General features: G+C 43.7%; 1 protein-coding gene across 7 annotated transcripts in view; it reads right to left on the bottom strand.

The window, feature by feature from the left end:
* POLR3C (RNA polymerase III subunit C) overlaps positions 1 to 15,007 on the bottom strand; it is an 866,317-nt gene that overhangs the window by 623,068 nt on the left and 228,242 nt on the right. For 6 of the 7 annotated variants that reach the window (XM_044079982.1, XM_044079981.1, XM_044079983.1 and 3 more), the window contains exon 4: positions 8,794 to 8,982. The exons of the other annotated variant lie outside the window; for it this stretch is intronic. In XM_044079982.1, coding sequence (XP_043935917.1) covers positions 8,794 to 8,982 — 189 coding nt within the window. The remainder of the gene's footprint in view (positions 1 to 8,793; positions 8,983 to 15,007) is intronic. 7 annotated transcript variants of the gene reach the window in all.

Below are 15,007 nucleotides of genomic sequence, written 5' to 3'. Positions count from 1 at the left end.
CAGGTGAGGTTTTACCTAGAAGGAATGATAGCTTTGCCCCTATTTTGTGGATGCCCCTACATACCAATGACAACAACAATGCACAAAGCAACAGTAATGTTTACTGCAAGGCTACAAGTGTGCCATTTTCCAGTGAAAAACAAATTAGGAATATTATATCTAAGCACTGGCAAGTTTTTCACCACTTTGATGGCCTTTCCAGTAAGGTTGGTGCTAAACTACATTTTTAATACAAGGGTGACAAGAACTGTATGGCCTGTTAAAAAGAGGGCTAAGCCACGTCAAACTTCCAGCCTGCTGGTTAGTATGGGAAAATGTGGCACCTGCACGCAGTATAGGCACATTAACACCAGTAAATATGTTGTAGCAGGTGACACTATTTATAGTTAAGGATTTTTTTTTTTTTTTTTTTTTTTAACTGTGACAGTACTAGTATGGTGTTGTCTTGTGAAACGTACCTCATGTTCATCTTACTATGTGGGTAAGACTGAGAAAAGGCTGAGGGACGACATGTACTATAAGAAAAAAGAATAATAGTAACAATGCTCTAGCAAAACACAGTTGTTTGTTCAAATTATTATAATTTTCTCCTTTTTGTGTTAGAGAATGTTCAATACTAGGATAGAGGGGGTGACTAGCAAAATAATTCACTTAAAAACAATTACTTTGGCAGCTGGAATTAGCTGCTGAGAGACCACCAGGGTTAAATGATTGTGTGTCTATCAACTACATCCTGAAACAAAAATAGAATACAGTGAAACAATCTTTATTGGTGTTTTTTTATCATATGGCTTAATGTGTGTTTTATAAATATTTCATTCTCTATATCTTTAGTCATTCTAATGAAGTATTTTTATTTAGACAAAAGTGCTCAATAAATTTTATAGTGAAGTAGTCCTGGGTGGTCAGACTGTTATTACTTTCACATGCAGATGAAGCATTCAGGAGCATGTATTAAAAGGATTATGTTTTAATAGCTAATGATACATGGGGAGAAACTAAATTAAACATAATACAAAAACTGAGAAACTGGAAATTCCCGATTATGAATACAAATAGTAAGAAACAAACAGTAAAAATATGTTTAATCCCCTTAGTCTTACATTCAGGTCAGGAATAATTTTATCAACCAGAGTAGAAGTTGTGGACAATAACTATCAAAGAGCTGAATTAATTTATATTTTAGGTAAAGAGGGCAAGAGTTAAGTGAGAGAAGCAGATTCTCTCATAGAATAAGGTGGTTTCGGGGTACCTGAGGTGCTTAAGAGCTATGCAGTTAAGGCTTATATAAATCAACAAAGTAAAGGTTACAAAATCAAAGAAAAGGATGATGAAGAAATTGGTTTGCTGTTTCAAGAGATAAAGAAAGACTAGGATTTTGGATACAAGTCCATAAGGAAAATAACAACCATACAAATTATGTTCAACATGTAGCAGAAAGTATACCAAAAACTAAGCCAGAAGAGGGAACAGAGAAAGGAGATGCTTACCCAAATAGGTGTGTCTGCAAGCAGGGGTATAGATAACAGGCAAGCGGGGGCTAGAATTTACTGGAAGAAAATGGCAAAGAAACCAAGATATTGGGAGCAAATAACTTGAAAGGGAAAGATAATACAGTAACGAGGCTATGCAGAAACGTGGACTGCAGGTTAGAGACTACCTTCCCTACCAGACACCAACAGCAGAAAGTAAGCAAAGGAACGAGAAGGGAAATGCTAAATGAAAGACCAGATCTGGTAGAGTTTTTAGTTGGGTCTAGAACAAAAATAGAAGTTATGTTCTTACCATAACGTTCCATGTTAGTTGTCTTCTTCTCGCCTTCTTCTTGCTGGATGGGTTCGGAGCCGACCTCGGCTCCGACTCGGCCACTCTAAAAGCTCGAGAGTTGGTTCCACCGGCTCGAGGCTCCCCTTATATCCCACAATGCTAGGCGTGAGTTACCTCAGATCTCGTTTGTAAGCTAACCCCAGCTTATAATAGTATCAGAATAACTATAAACAAAGTCCACCTCTAACCAGGGAGAAAGAAGGGTGACCTATATCCTCATCTAGGAAATATGCACAACAGCATATGCCTAATAAAAAGAGGTGGTAGAAAGAGAGGTCACGATCACAACTCCTCTAGGTCTGTCCAGGCCAGGGGGAAGGAGGGTGGGACGCAAGAAGAAGGCGAGAAGAAGACAACTAACATGGAACGTTATGGTAAGAACATAACTTCTATATGTTAAGTTGTCTATCTCGCCTTCATTCTTGCCGGATGGGACCGCGTCCCTAGCACCTTGTCCCGGGTGGCCTAACGGAACAGACTCCTGAGAACAGTGGAACCAAAGTTAGCTCTATGCCTAGAAGCTAAATCCAACTTATAATGAGAAATGAAAGTGTGAGGAGTAGCCCAAGTAGCCGCTGCACAAAATGGTGTCAATAGGCAGTCTGTCTTGGAAGGCTAAAGAAGTAGCCAAAGCTCTGGTGGAATGGGCCTTAGGTTTATTAGGCAGCTTTTGGTGTCTAATTTCATAAACAAGGGAAATCAGAGATGTTAGCCATCTAGATAATGATACCTTTGAAACTGAAAGTCCCTTTCTGCCTTCTGCATAGGAGACAAACAGCTGGTCAGATTTTCTGAATTGTTTTGTTCTATCCAAATAGTACCTCAACTGACGATGAACATCTAGCCAGTGTAATTTTTGTTCAGACCTATTGGAATATTTTGGAAAAAGACAGGGAGGTCAATGCTTTGATTTAGGTTTGACGCCGAGACTACCTTAGGCAAAAAGGACGGGTTGGTTCGTAGGAAACCCTGTCCTTATGGAACAATAGATAAGGAGGTCGACAGCTGAGTGCATGAAGTTCTGAAACTCTTCTAGCTGAAGTAATAGCTACCAGAAAGAGAGTCTTCCATGATAGCAATTTTAAAGAACAGGAGGCTGCAGGTTCGAAAGGGCAAGAATCAAAGAAGTAAGAACTAAATTTAGGTCCCAAGGAGAAGGAGGATTTCTTATAGGAGGTCTGAGAAGAAAAACTCCTTTCAAAAAGGCTTTGCAAAGCTTGTGGGACATTAAGGCAGACTCAGAAATACCCACATGAAAGTTAGAAATAGCTGCCAATTGAACTTTAAGAGTAGAAGGAGATGAACCTGCATGGAAGAGTTCAGCTAGAAAATCAAGGACTATTTGGATGGAAGCAGTGAAAGGATCTATGTCCCTTCCTTGAGCCCAATATGTGAAGCATTTCCACTTATTCAAATAAATCTTCCGAGTGGAAGATTTATGGGAAGCTATCAAAATATCTCGAATGGAGTGAGATAATTGAGGAAGCCTGGCTAAGGTTGGAACTGGAGGAACCAAGCAGTGAGGTTCAGAGAGGGGAGGGAGTGATGAAACTGACCCGACTGATGGATCAAAAGATCTGGAACTAGGTCCAGATGCCAAGGTCGCTCCAATAGAAATTGATGTAGAAAGGGGAACCACACCTGTCGAGGCCAGTAAGGAGCAATGAGGATCAACGAGGCCTTCTGAGCGATAGCTTTCTGTATCACTTGAGAGATTAGTGGGAAGGGAGGAAATGCATACAGAAGTCCCTGGGGCCAAACTTGGACTAGAGCGTCTCTGCTGGGTTGGCCTGGTAAAGGGAATAGAGTGAAATAATCTCTGCACTTGCTGTTTTGGGGAGTAGCAAAAAGATCGCAGCAAGGCTGACCCCACTTGAGAAAAATTTCTCTCACAACAGAGTCTTTCAGAGACCACTCGTGAGGCATGAGGATAGCTCTGCTCAACTTGTCCGCGATTTGATTGGACTTCCCGGGGATGTGCGTTGCTATCAGAAACCGCCGAGAAGAAATCGCCCATTGCCACAATCTGAGTGCTTCTCGGCACAGGGGGTAGGACCTGGTTCCGCCTTGTTTGTTGATGTACCACACTACAGACATATTGTCTGTCTGGATTGCAATCGTTCCCAAGGGAAGAGAGTCTTGAAGGGCTTGCAACGCTAAAAGCACTGCTCTCATCTCCAGAACATTTATGTGCAAGTGGCATTCGTCTGGTTGCCATGTGCCCTGGACCGTCCTGCCCTGATAATGCCCCCCCCACCCGATCAGGGAGGCGTCCGTTGTCAGAGTAGCAACCGGAGGGGGAGGAACAAAGGGTCTTCCCAACAAGAGCTGAGGGGAAGACATCCACCACATGAGATGATTTCTGCACGCCTGCGTGATCATAATGGTGTGGGACATTGGAAGTTGCTGGTATGACCATTGTGTAAAGAGCATCCATTGAAGGATTCGCATGTGGAATCTGGCTAATGGAAGCAGAGGTATGGCCACCGCCATAATTCCCAACACTTTCAGAACTAACCTGGCTTTGATTCTGTTGGTGTTGAAAAGGAGTGAGACCAGTTTGTGTATGTCTGTTATTCTCTGATCTGTTAGTCTCGCAGACATGTCTACTGTGTCTAGATTTGCGCCTATGAAGGTAATAGTACGACAAGGCGACAAAACAGACTTTTCGCAATTTATTGAAATGCCTAACTTTTGACAAATGCGAAAGGTGTAATCCCTGGCCATCAGAAGGAGATGCTTGGTGGGAGCTGTGAGGAGCCAGTCGTCCAAATATGGAAACACCTGGAATCCTTGTCGTCTCAGGTGAGAAGCTACCACTGCCATGCATTTGGTAAACACCGGGGCAGTGGTGAGACCAAAGGGCAGGGCCCTGAATTGAAAATGACTGGTTCCCAGCCTGAAGCGGAGGAATCTTCTGGAGCGTCTGTTCATTTTATGTGATAGTACGCATCCTGAAGGTCTATAGAGCACATCCAGTTTCCTTTTCCCAATAGGGGAAGGATGGACTGCAGCGTGACCATCCGAAATCTTGTTTTCTTGACTGATCTGTTCAAGATACTGAGATCCAAAATTGGTCTCCAGTCCCCTGTTTTCTTTGGAACTAAAAAGAACCTTGAGTAGATTCCGGATCCTTGCTGGTCTGCTGGAACTGGCTGAATTGCTCTTTTCGCAAGCAGCTTTGAAATTTCCAAAACCGCTAGATCCCTTTGAGCGGGTGGAACATCTGGAAGGGATTTTTTTGATTGGTTTGGAATGCGAAGAAAGGGAATAGAATAGCCTTCAGAAATGACTGACTGTACCCATTTGTCTTGAGTCAGGGATAGCCAGGCTTCTGGGTACAGTGACAATCTTCCCCCGACTGCCTCCGAAGGTGGGCAGTCGGGCAACACCTCAGGGATGCTGAAAGGGCTTATCAGAGAAGGCTTCTCGATTGCCCTGGTTCTCGGAGCCCCTGCCTCGAGGGCGGCGTCTACCATTGTTATTCCCGCCTCTGCCTCTGGCGGGGAACCGACTCTGTGCGTCAGGCGAAGTCCCTTGAGATTGTTTACGGAACCACATTTTCCCTCTTTTCTGGCCTTTGGGGTAAGGCCTAGAAGGAGTAGAAAAATGGACTCCGACGGCAGAAAGAGTCTTGCCATCAGTCTCGCACCTAGTCAAGGTTTCTTTCACTTGAGGACCAAAGAGAGATGATCCATCGAACGGGGAATTAGTGAAGGACGTTTTGAAGGGGTCCGCAAAATTGCATAGCCGCATCCAGGCATGCCTACGTAAGGCCACACCTGTCCCTGCGGCCCTGCTCGCTCCATCAGCCGCATAAGAAAGGAGGCGCATGGAGGAGTTGGCTATGGAGTTCAGGGTAGCCAGCTGAGTGTTCATCTTATCTTGAAAACCCGCAGCTGTAGGGTCCTTCAACATGTCACTCGCTTCTTTGATCAAGTCCCTTTGAAGACGAGTAAAATGGCACAGGTAGTTCAGCGAACGCATAGCAAATGTCGCTGACGAAAACATCCGCTTCCCGTACCTGTCCATGGACCTAGATTCCTTGTTAGGTGGATGGACAGGTACTGAAGGATCAGCTAGTTCCTTCTTAGTGGCAGCAGCAACCACCATAGCATCCACAGAAACTCCTTTTGTCAAGAACTGTTTGTCTGCTGGTGCCGTTATGAATTTTGAGGGTCTCCTGGGAGTGGGGTCCACTGAATCAGGAGCCGTCCATGCCTTTAGCTACCACCTGCATGAGGGGGTCAAGGGGAGACACCCAGGAGGTGGAAGGGCGAGCCAAACGCCTCAAGGTACACAGATTCATCCTCCGAAGGGTTGAGGGCTGGCCAATTTCCCCTCTGTTTGAGGATTTCTAGAATGTCTGCAAAGAGACATCTTCAGAAGGGGAACGGGGAACCTCGAATCCTCTATATCTGTGTCAGATGTGCTGGTCTCAGGTGAGTCAATGTGTTTCCTCTTGCACTTCCTCTTCCGTGGGGGCTCTTCTGCCAAACCAGCAGAGCCCTCGAAGAGGATGATATCCCCACAGGGGGTTCCTGAGGAGCTGGCTCTCTGCGGTCCGGGATGAGGGAGTGAGTCGACTTGACCTGAGGCACCATAGAGGGAGGGGCGGACGGAGTCGACTGTGGAGTAGAGCCAGGCTCTAACACACTCCGCATGACCTCGAACGCACCCCTGTCAGGCAGAGCCAGAGGTCCCCGCTCCTGAGAACCTCCCTCGGCACCGACAGTGATGGCTCCGAGGCCGATGTCGGAGCCGAACTCACCAGCGCCGAAGCTCCGAGAGGAAGAGCGGGGTCGGACAAGGGTCCGATGCCACTCACCCCCTCGGAGCCGACAAGGGAAGTCCGGCGCCGAGATTCTTCGAAAGAAGAAATCGGAGCCGACGACGGAGCCGAAGACATCTGTATCGGCTCCGACGCTACCACAGTCTCGGTTCAACGCCACGGCTCCGAGCTCAACGGAGTCGGAGGAGGAACATATTGATGGACAGGGGCAGGCATCGACTGATGAGTCGGGCTCTGAAGCATTTGGGCCAGTGCCTCGGACTTAAGAAGTCGACTCACTACCCTCTGAAGGTCATGATCCGACAGCCTCGATGACCTAGAGGAGTGAGATTTATGGCTCCGTTCAGACAGCAGAGGAGATGCTGGAGCCGAATGAACGGAGCCAAGGGATGGTGACCTAGATCTCTTCCTAGATGTCGGCTCCGAAGGTCTGGTCGGAGCCGACAAGGGAATTTCTAATACCTCGGCTCCGGCCAGAGCCGAGGGAACCACAGAAGCTGTGGACTCATCGGCTCCAGCCGAGGCCGATGCAGACGTAGGTTTAGTAGCCTTAGGTCTCGGCTCAGTAGCTGGAGCAGAGGACCTAGAAGCCTTGGAGGGCTTCCCAGAGACAGAAAGGGAATCCTCAGGCTTAAGTAGACCCCTTAGGATCAATTTGTTCTTTCTTTCCTGCAGGACCCTGGGGCTGAAGCCGTGGCATACAGCACAGGAGTCCTGCAGGTGCAAAGGCCCCAGGCAGTAGACACAAGAAGTGTGACCGTCTGTCAGAGACATTTTCTGACAGCACGCATCACACTTCTTGAAGCCTGAGACCTTTGTGTCTTTAGACATCCTAGAACAAGAAAGTGTAACCACACACACTCAGTCAGACACACTGATTACACTTTATCTTATTTTTAAAACTCAAAAATAAAACAACTAACAAAAAGTTTTAATTAAGAGCAACACACACACACCACTAGGGAATGGGGGAAAGGCCTGAAGGCCCGAGGGAGAACTTTTAAGTTCTTGTGAGAAAGAAACGGGATTTTATGAAAAAAAGGGTTAGAATTCCACTAAACTAAGGGAAAATGTAGTTAAAATTAAAAATAAAGGGGTTTAAGTATCCTAACTTTACTGAAAGTTTACTTACCAAGAAGCCGGTAGAAAACCAACACCTCGATCGCTGTAGCGGCAAACGAGATCTGAGGTAACTCACGCCTAGCATTGTGGGATATAAGGGGAGCCTCGAGCCGGTGGAGCCAACTCTCGAGCTTTTAGAGTGGCCGAGTCGGAGCCGAGGTCGGCTCCGAACCCATCCAGCAAGAATGAAGGCGAGATAGACAACTTAACATGCTGCTGTTAATAAAAGGAACAATCTGCAGGGTGTATAAAATATTGCATAATAATTACTAGAATCAACCAGATAAGGTTAGAAAAGATTGGAAAAGAGAACGGAAGGGCTGTTTACAAAGGAACAACAGGAACATTTTTGTAGGGCTCCCAAATATGCAAAAAAAATTCCAGAAGGGTTAAGATTTTTCATGAAAGTGTGTGATATTTTTTTATCCCGAGGATTTTTTTCTCTGGTAAATGGTAGCGGTATGATGGGAAAGAGAGGTGACTGGAAACATATTTTTGAAAATGTAAGGATTTGGCAAATTTTGAAAATTACCTACAGAGTACTCTGGCACAAATGTTGGGGGGGAAATGGTTGTAACTAGAGATGGCATTCTTTTGATCTAGGATGTAGGATCTGAATTGCCTAAAAATGGTAAGGCCTTACCAAGTTTAATGTTATTGGGTACTAAAACTTAATTACTAGAAAATGGAAATCAAAATCTATTCCCAATGTAAAGAAATTTGCAGATACTGTAAACAAGATCAAAGAATTGGAGGTAAGACCTTTAGAAAAGAGAAGGAACAAATGTCATAGAAATAAATACAGTCTGTGGCAACAGTATATGCATGGTAATGTTCAAGAGGAGGAGACAGAGGTTTAAGGGAAGGCAGGAATGGAGCAATTTGTGTAATACTTGAGGAGGTAAAATTATTAAAAATAAAATGTTTATACTACATGACAATAACAGTGGAAACATTACATATTTTATTTTCTGTTAATGTATTTAAACACAAGTTATACATTAAAATGTTGTGATGATTTAATAAAAATGTTAAAAAATACTGTCACTTACCTATCAAGTTAAGTTTGGGTACAACATACATGTCTTTATCATCAACTGTGAGGGTAGGCATAGCTGCAGGAGGGGTAGCTTCTGAAGTAATTTCGGATTCACTAACCACAGGGGATTTCTTCAAAAAATGGGTGTCCACCAGGCGCACAAAGATGTTTGAAACCTCACTGTAATCCATTGTTTTACCATCTGTATCAGGAGGAAGAAAAAAAAAAAAAAAAAAAAAAACTGCAGGTTTACAATAAAATGTTTTCCCTTCTGCGAATACACACTTAACGATACAACTTTTGTTAATATTTAAATAAATAAAATCATAAAAACAGTATTAAAGACCGTTTCATCTCACTTGACTATATATTTACCACTGTGGGAAATCAAAGTAATACACTTTTGAGCCAGTTCCATGGTGCAGAAGCAGGGAGTCCTGACTATAACCCAGATGGCTCAGTATCGTTAGGTGCTGGAGGAGCACAATGTAATAGCAAATGACTAACCACTGTCAGCCCACCCGTATTGGGGGGGGGGGGTGCAGGATTGCAGGTATGCATGTCCAACTATATGATTCTAGTATGAAGCTCAGGCAACTTGGGAAGTGGTAAAGTACAGATGTGCAAATTGAACTTAACATAGCAGTAGATGTTCAAATAATCACTGCTTCCTATATGGGTTATAACTTGCCAAGGATATAACAGCCGTCCATCTTTCAAAGTTTCACGGCACCTTCCATGCCCCCAAACTGTCACACAGCTTGAGATGAACTGACTAAAAGATATGTTTGGGCATGAAGCCATTCAGTGCTTTCCTGTCACTGGTGAAAGAGGGAGGTCAAGCCCCGAAAATATTATGCTAGGAACAACAAATAAATGTCCACACCCTAGCATAAAAAAATGCACTAAAAAGGGGGGGTGGTAGAGGGAGGGAGAAGCAACTGTATCTGTAATTATTTCGAACATCTGCTGTTAACTGCAGCAGTGAAAGTTTATGGCAAAACCCAGATTCTGCAGCAAGGAATTAGTAAACTGGAGATCCTGAAGCAGAGTGTCGGGGGGAAGAAGCTTGAATGAGCAGATCATCCAGATAAGAAAATATCTGAACTCCTCTCATCCTGCAAAATGCAATGACAGGAGCAAGGGATTTGGTGAATACCCTTGAGGCATTAGAAAGGTCAAAGGGCAAAGCAGAGTACTAAAAATGTGAAGAAGAAACAGAGAAAGGCAAACATTTCCTGAAAAGGAGATGGATGGGGATATGAAGGTAGGCATCCTTGAAATCCAGAGAGGGCAGTGAACTACCTATATGCCCACTTAAATAAAATATCCTCATCCATTTGTTCTGAGAGTCAGAAAAGCAGACAGGAGGTTGGAGAGTTTGCTTGAGTGCTACCTTACAAGCAACTTTTAGAACAGAAAAATAAAAAAAGAGTTGGCCTTGGTCCGGCTCCGTAGCACACAGGGATGCAGCTCTGGCTATGCCTCTAGAGACTAAGATAAATTAGCAGCCCTAGCAGTGGAGGAACAGGAGTGAAGAGGCATGGCCTATTCATTTCTCCCAGAAAAGGAATAGTAAATGCGTGACGAATACATTAGGTGGAGAGATTTCTCTGGAGGAGACTGGGGAAACCACTATCTGTGCTTGAGAACAGAAGTGCACGGCTGTTTGCTGGCAACATTCCTTGCAACAGTCAGAGGTATCCAGAGTAGTCATCCCAATGCACACCCCTTCTGTTGTGAATCAAGTGTTGAAGGAGCAATAGGGTAAATCAGGAAAAACCTTTAATCACTATTGATGGCTGCCTGAATGACGGTCCTTCTTGCTTGACCCTCACTCTTGTGATGGGGAAACAAATGCACCCTGATCGGTAAACAGAAGAAACAAAAATGCGCAAAAGAATAAGAAGGGTCATTTCACCCTATCAGTCTGTATAAGCCTCTTTACATGAAAGACTGCTATTGCTGTGCTGTAGTCTTACCACAAAGGCTATTTTTTTCACTGTAGGTTTAATCGAGGGCATCGTTTTTGCATTTTTTCCCTAGGAAAATACCAGCATTCTGGATGCTGAAGTAATGGAAAAACATGAGGTCATTGTGGCATTTTGCATTTAAGACCTCAACACTCATTTCCTCTTACACTTGTTATTTACGAAGCCGTCAGCTTACTTCACTGTTCTGTACTTCAAATTTTGCTTATTTATAGATGTACTAAATAGCTGTAACAAAATTGTGACTGGAAATTATACTTGTAAATCTGAGGTACAACTGTAGTGCCAGAGTAAAGTCCACAAAACATGGTGCTATAAACTCAAAACAGTGCAATAAAACACCTCAGCAAGTCTACGACAAATTTACAGAAAAGAAAGAACAACCTTTCACATCTGATTATTCCTCTATGGGTCACGCACTAACAGAAATTGCCAAAATTTCATTCATGAAAATGAAATGTATTCTTAACTGTAAATCAGTGTCCATCATGCTTGCCATTTAACTGGCAGTACTTTGTGTCAACAAACTCATTAATATTACATTTGACATTCTGAGATAAAAACAATCTCAGTGTTGCTTGCAAAGGTTCATCACTGTGCTGTGATCTTACTACTGATTTGTTTATTTAAAACAGATGAAATGCTTGAAAGTGCTTTCAAACATTGTCATCATCACTATAAGTGTGGGAATACTTCTAATGGAAGAAACTTGAAAAATTCTGCTTGAAAACACTATCACACAGAAGCTCCACTAACTCCATTTCATCATTGTCTGAAACGCTCTTGGGGAGAGGGGTATTCTAAGAAATTACTCCTGTAGCATTATTAGTGCTTCTCTGATGAGCTCTAGTAATGCTACAGTGATTAATTATTCAGAAACATGAAAGATTTGCACTGAGCAAAAGTTCATTAAATTGCTCATTTGCATATCTCTGAATCGAATCTCATACTTGCTGTACACTTCAATGTTGGGGCAAACTTAGCAATGATCGTTCACATCCTCAGAAGTCTGCAACTTAATGCACTGAGGCATAATGAAGTATCTTTTAAGATTTCCTTGTGACTGAGCAGACTGCATATAAAGCCTAGTAAAATATACTGCAAAAGAGTTGGTATGTAATAACACGTATTCCAAATGGACATAGTGTGTCCAATCCAAGGAAATAAGCTGCAACAAAACTGCAACACAGTTCACTGTGAACACCACAAAAATTGTAAACTAAGCATTACAGCAAGCTACAATAAGTGCCTCTGAAAGTACAATATAGGGAATGGAAAGTAGGCACACAAAGTTAAGATTCAAACGTTCCTTACAAACACTAAGCACACCAGTTGCACACTAACGAAATCATATTAAACAAAACTGAACTATGAAATCCATTCCATAACAAAAACAATTACACAACTGTTCAGGCAAAAGATACTACTAAGAGCATCGAGCCTGATGTATTACAGTGTAAACAAAATTAGACAAAATTAAAGAGAAATCCAGTCCAGGACATGAATGGCTCCACAGCTACTCCATACTGGCTCATTAACTCCTTAAACCAGTCATTTAAGACCCATTTATCTCCACAATATACTGGCCAATGAAACAAAACAGAACAAGTAGTGGTGTTCTTTATGAAGAACAAAGAAACCTAACCAGATCGAGCAAAGCGGTTTCATTCTTCTATACAGATCATGAATAGTCCAAACAAAGTAAAACTAAAGCTCTCTTCAACAGCAGGAAAAAGGACTTAATAAGTTGATGGTAAAGGCATGAACCAACAAAGACAAAATGCAACACTCAGAATGTTTGGGATAGGATGCATGTTGCAAAAAAGAAAAAAAAAATTTTCCTTGTTTCCCGTCTTTCCTGACCTAGAGTAGTCCAAATACAGGCATTGCTGTATTCTGCACTTATGGAAAGTTCCTGTGTTGCCCATTTCCTTTCTTGGATAAAGGGAGGCTTCTTTGTTCACTAGTGGCAGTGGGGAGCTTGGAGCAGCCTATCTATCCCTGCAGGAGTGCTCCCAGCACAAGAATCTGGTAGTTATTGGCCGTTTTGGGTCAATTTCTAGCTCTTTCAAGTCTCCCTGTATAAAACCTGCTTTAGTGTGGCTTTGCACATAGCGCAGCATCGGGCAACGCCTCTTAATTGGGTTTAAACCATTCTCGGCTCCACAAAGTCCGCTCTTCACTTTTTCTCTTAGAACTGATCTAGTTCTCATAATAATCACCCTATTCCCACTCTAAAGCCTGGCACTTGCTCACTAAAGCAATTATATAAGTCAGAACTAAAAAATTAAGAGCACTACACCCTCACAAACTCCCCTTGAGTACTTTGTTCCCCATTGGCCCTTTTTTCAATTATAAAGGAATTCCCAATACTATTCTAGCATGTCCAAAGGTCAGTTGTCAATCTCCTCTCCGGTCCAGCTGGTGAATCTGGGAATCTTGAGGCAATGTTACAACTGCCTCATGTACACAGACAACCCTCTCCTCCTCCCAAACAAATTCCAACACATGTGAGAGATGCAACCATATAGCCAAACTGGAGGCTAAGCTCTCTCAACTCAGTACTGGCGTAACCAGTCAGGAGGAGAAGGAAACCACACTCACTACAATTCCAGTCTCACACAGACCTACCACGACAGCAAACCAAACACAAACACACAAAAACATACTCGGAGGCTCTAAATAAAAATCTGCCTAAGCAGCAGAGACCTCCAAAGCAGACACCCAAGCAACCGCTACCCCAAAACAAAACACGTGCAACACATAGCTCACAAAGCCAGTGTGCAGAAAAGTCACAGCCCTTAAGGCTAAACAACACACCTGATACACTTGTAATAGGTGACTATCGTCAGGCACACTGACGTCCCGCTCACCAGGCTGAACAAGGAGAAGGTCACGGTGAGCTGCCTGTCGGGCGCTAGGATCTGCCACATAACACAAGCACTCAGGTCACTCCAAGGCAAGTACAAATATGACTCAAGTCATTGTCCATTGCTGGTGTGAATGACCTGAGACGTACCTCCCTGGACTGCATGAAAAGAGACATAGAGGTGTTCTCTGAGCATGTAACCCAGGCCGGTATGACCCTGACCTTGAGTAGCATCTTACCCTCACCAAGAATGATGCCACAATATGAAGACAAGATGATCAATTTCAACAATTGGCTTAAGTATTGGTGTCATTCAAAGGGGATCCAATGCCTGTCTGCCTGGGATGACATGCTCGACAAGCCACAACGCTTCGCTAGGGACGGCTTGCACCTGTCACCCCTGGGCTTTCGGATATTGGCAAAGGCTCTTGCCACCCCCCATAGTGCCTTTTTTAGGCAAGGCTCAAAAGACAAACAAACCTCCATAGGTATCACAAGGGATAAGAAACTAAGAGTAACGCTACTCAACGCCAGAAGTCTAAACCTCAAGATGCACGCACTCGAAACTCTCCTTAGCATGGAGAACATCGATATCTGTGCAGTAACAGAAACCTGGTTCAAGGCTCCCGAGAGCACCCCAGCACTACCAGGTTATACCTCATACCATGTTTTTCGGCCCCAAAACTTGGACCGAACCACAAAAGGAGGGGGAGTGTCAATATTCGTCAGATACCCACACCTCCAGGTTGGTGGCACAGCACGAATCATCAGAGACTATCCATGTGCAACTAACAGTGGGTAAAACTGCCTTCCAGTTTATAGCCTGCTACAGACCACCCTCCCAAACCCAGGAACCCCACTCAGCCTTCCTGAGAACACTGGAAAATATGAAGGTCTTTCTAAACACCATTATATTGGGTAACTTCAACTACCCTAAGATAGACTGGGAGCATTACTCTAGCTCCAACACCCTAGCCCGAAGGTTCCTAGAATTTATAAACTCAAATGCTATGGAACAACTTGTTGCCACTCCCACAAGAGGGGAAAACATACTGGACCTGATCATCACCAACATGGGGACTCTATGCTCCAGACCAGAAGTGTATCCCTCACTGGTAAGATCAGACCATAAACTAATCTCACTAGATATTCACATCCCGACCCCAGCCCCTGCCCAGAAAACCACAGTGAAAAACTTCTCTAAAGCAAATTTCACACTCCTCAAAACCGAGGTGGAATCCTTCAAAGCCCCCGGGCCTGTGGAAAATACGGCCCAGACCGCAGAATCCTTTATAAACACATTCTATGAACACCTTCAGGAATGCATGGATCATGCAATCCCAAATAAAACCAAGACCCAATCCTCC

This window comes from Protopterus annectens, chromosome 8.part0 (genome assembly GCF_019279795.1).
Source record: "Protopterus annectens isolate FY-2018-M chromosome 8.part0, PAN1.0, whole genome shotgun sequence".
NCBI lineage: Eukaryota > Metazoa > Chordata > Ceratodontiformes > Protopteridae > Protopterus > Protopterus annectens.
Note: the sequence above shows the minus strand (reverse complement) of the source record. Positions and strands in the feature narration are given on the sequence as shown.